This window comes from Penaeus vannamei, chromosome 15, assembly GCF_042767895.1.
Source record: "Penaeus vannamei isolate JL-2024 chromosome 15, ASM4276789v1, whole genome shotgun sequence".
Classification (NCBI taxonomy): Eukaryota; Metazoa; Arthropoda; class Malacostraca; order Decapoda; family Penaeidae; genus Penaeus; species Penaeus vannamei.
This window is the reverse complement of record NC_091563.1, coordinates 27,163,867-27,166,366: the sequence shown is the minus strand read 5'-3', so window position 1 is coordinate 27,166,366 and position 2,500 is coordinate 27,163,867. Positions and strand designations below refer to the sequence as shown.

The following is a 2,500-nucleotide window of genomic DNA, read 5'->3' as shown; positions in this document are numbered from 1 at the left end:
ATTATTACTTTTATTATCATCGTCATCATTATCATAATTATAATCCATATCACTGTTGTTATTATTGTTATTATTATTATTATTATATTCAATATTATTATCACCAATAATCATTATTATTAATATTATATTGTTATCATTATCATCATTTTGATTAGTAATGGATATACAATAATGATCGCATCAAACACTCCGCTCCAACCAGTTCCAATAAACAGGTGCGATCAATTCTCTAACCTTCCCCCAAATGCCTCCCCGCAGGTACGCGGTCCCATGATGGTGGAATTCCAGGTGCAGGACAACCTGGGCAGGATGGTCACCTGCTTCATGGCTCCCGTTTTCACCAACTAATGTCTCGGACGGCGCACTCTTCTCCTTCCACGCAACCCACGAACTTTTTTTTACCTCAGTAATCATCTCCCTGGTCCAAAAAACCGTGATTCTCAGTGTCCTCCAGTTACTGTTATTATTATTTTTATAGTTCTGTTGTGGTGTGTGTCATGCTAATGTTATGTTGCTTTTCTTTATTCATTTACTTGATCATGTTTTTGGAAATTGTAGAACTTATGAATCAAGATAATTGCATATATATGGTCATGTTTGGTATTATGTATTTCGAAAACACACATGTCGTAAACTCGTTTTAATGATAATGAAATATCACGTTATTTATTTTGTTCCAGTGCTATTTTTCCAACCTCTCATGAATGCTGTCATTTAGTTATTGTAACTCTTAGTTTCAGTCCAAACAATGTTCTCCTAGTATTAAGTTTCTTGTATTTTCCATCTGTCTATTGCTGGGGCAGCCATCCAGTATAAGATGTGTTTAAAGTGTTCGGAATCTATACCTGGTGACAAAACTTGTACTTTGTTTGTAATCATCTTGAGCTTTATATTTTTCAGGAAAAGTTGTATTCAATGTTCCTATTTGTTCTTTGTCTTTGTTTATTTCTGTTACACTACAAGTTATTTTAATGCCTCACTAATAACTTAAATACCTCTCCATGTATTAGCCTCCAATGTAGACCTTTATTATTTTCGTTTGGAAACTTTGCATAAATGTACATGCACTCCTTTCAAGTATTTGAAACAAATGGCACATCAATTTATATATATATATATATATATATATATATATATATATATATATATATATATATATATATATATATATATATATATATATTGGTGGACTTGGCAGTGTTTTAAAGCATATCCTGTTTTCTCTGATTCTTCTTACAAGATTTACAAATGATTTTTTTCTTCTAGTGTATTGCCTTGTAGATATTTCGATGCTGTATTCAGTGACACAAATGTCATAACACTTGCTATTAAGAAAACAGGTAAAAAAACTGTTATCAGTCGTTAGAACGAAAGTCTGAATGAACTTTTATAGAACGGAACGACAAGCCTCCTTTGTCTTAAAGAAGCACGTTTCTTTAAGTGGGTGTTTGGAGTGGACTAGATCACCACTTTCCCCTGTGTGTGAATATATCCATCCAGAGCCGGGTTTGTGTGGAATACAAGATCTAGGAATGCAACCAAAGACTATATGCGTATGTGAAGCGTATATACTCTTTGCTACGATAAAAGTGACCACAAGATGTCAGTTTTTCTCCTTTCTTCTCTTGAAAGATGCGTATGGAGTACATCCTCTGAAATGAATATCCATTGCATGGAATAAATTGTGACGTTAATATGTATGAAATACATTATTCGGTAAGACGTAGGTCTAAGATGCGCCAGTGTACAGTGGAGTTTCAGCCTCTCTCTATCAGCTGAGCCTGTTCGAGATTCATTGAATAAAAGACTTCGTGTAAGTTTGTTTCTGTTTGCCCTTCAATTGCAGAATCCTATTTCGCGATGATATCCATGTGTGTATTCGCAAGCAAGCACACACACACACACACACACACACACACACACACAAACCCATTGTGACAAATGTCTATTTTTATCTCTGTGTAATAAACACACACAGTAATAACTGAATATCCAGTCACATGTAGATTGACATGTGAATTTATAGAAGCATAGAGATTTGTAGATTCTCAACAACTCCCCAAAAATTATAATGCTGATTTCCATAAGGTTATTGAATATGGATATTGTTGTATCAGCACCAACACTAAAATGACAGAAAAAATATACTAATATCAAATATTGTAGTTACATCAAGAAGAGTAAAACGACACATGATAATTTATCATGGTTATTGATTATCATAAAATTCACGATAACACTGAATATTCTGCAATAAGAATGTTGATAATCCAGTACTACCATTGATAAAGAAATAGTGGTACTGATGAAATAGAATGATAATTAAAGATAATCATGTAAATTAATGATGATAGTAAAATGTTCATAAGGTTTATAGTACTAATAATATTAATGGATATAGATAATAGGAATGATGATGATAATGGTAATGATGCTAGTAATGATGATGATAATGGTAATGATGCTAGTAATGATGATGATAATGGTAATGATGCTA

General features: G+C 32.8%; 1 protein-coding gene across 1 annotated transcript in view; it reads left to right on the top strand.

Annotated features, from left to right (window-relative positions):
- The window catches only part of LOC113800817 (uncharacterized), a 4,475-nt gene extending 2,655 nt beyond the window's left edge, over positions 1–1,820 (top strand). Inside the window, exon 4 of the mRNA XM_070130574.1 lies at positions 262–1,820. Within this exon, the coding sequence (XP_069986675.1) occupies positions 262–351 (90 nt within the window). The 3' untranslated portion in view covers positions 352–1,820. The remainder of the gene's footprint in view (positions 1–261) is intronic.
- Positions 1,821–2,500: the final 680 nt, after the last annotated feature.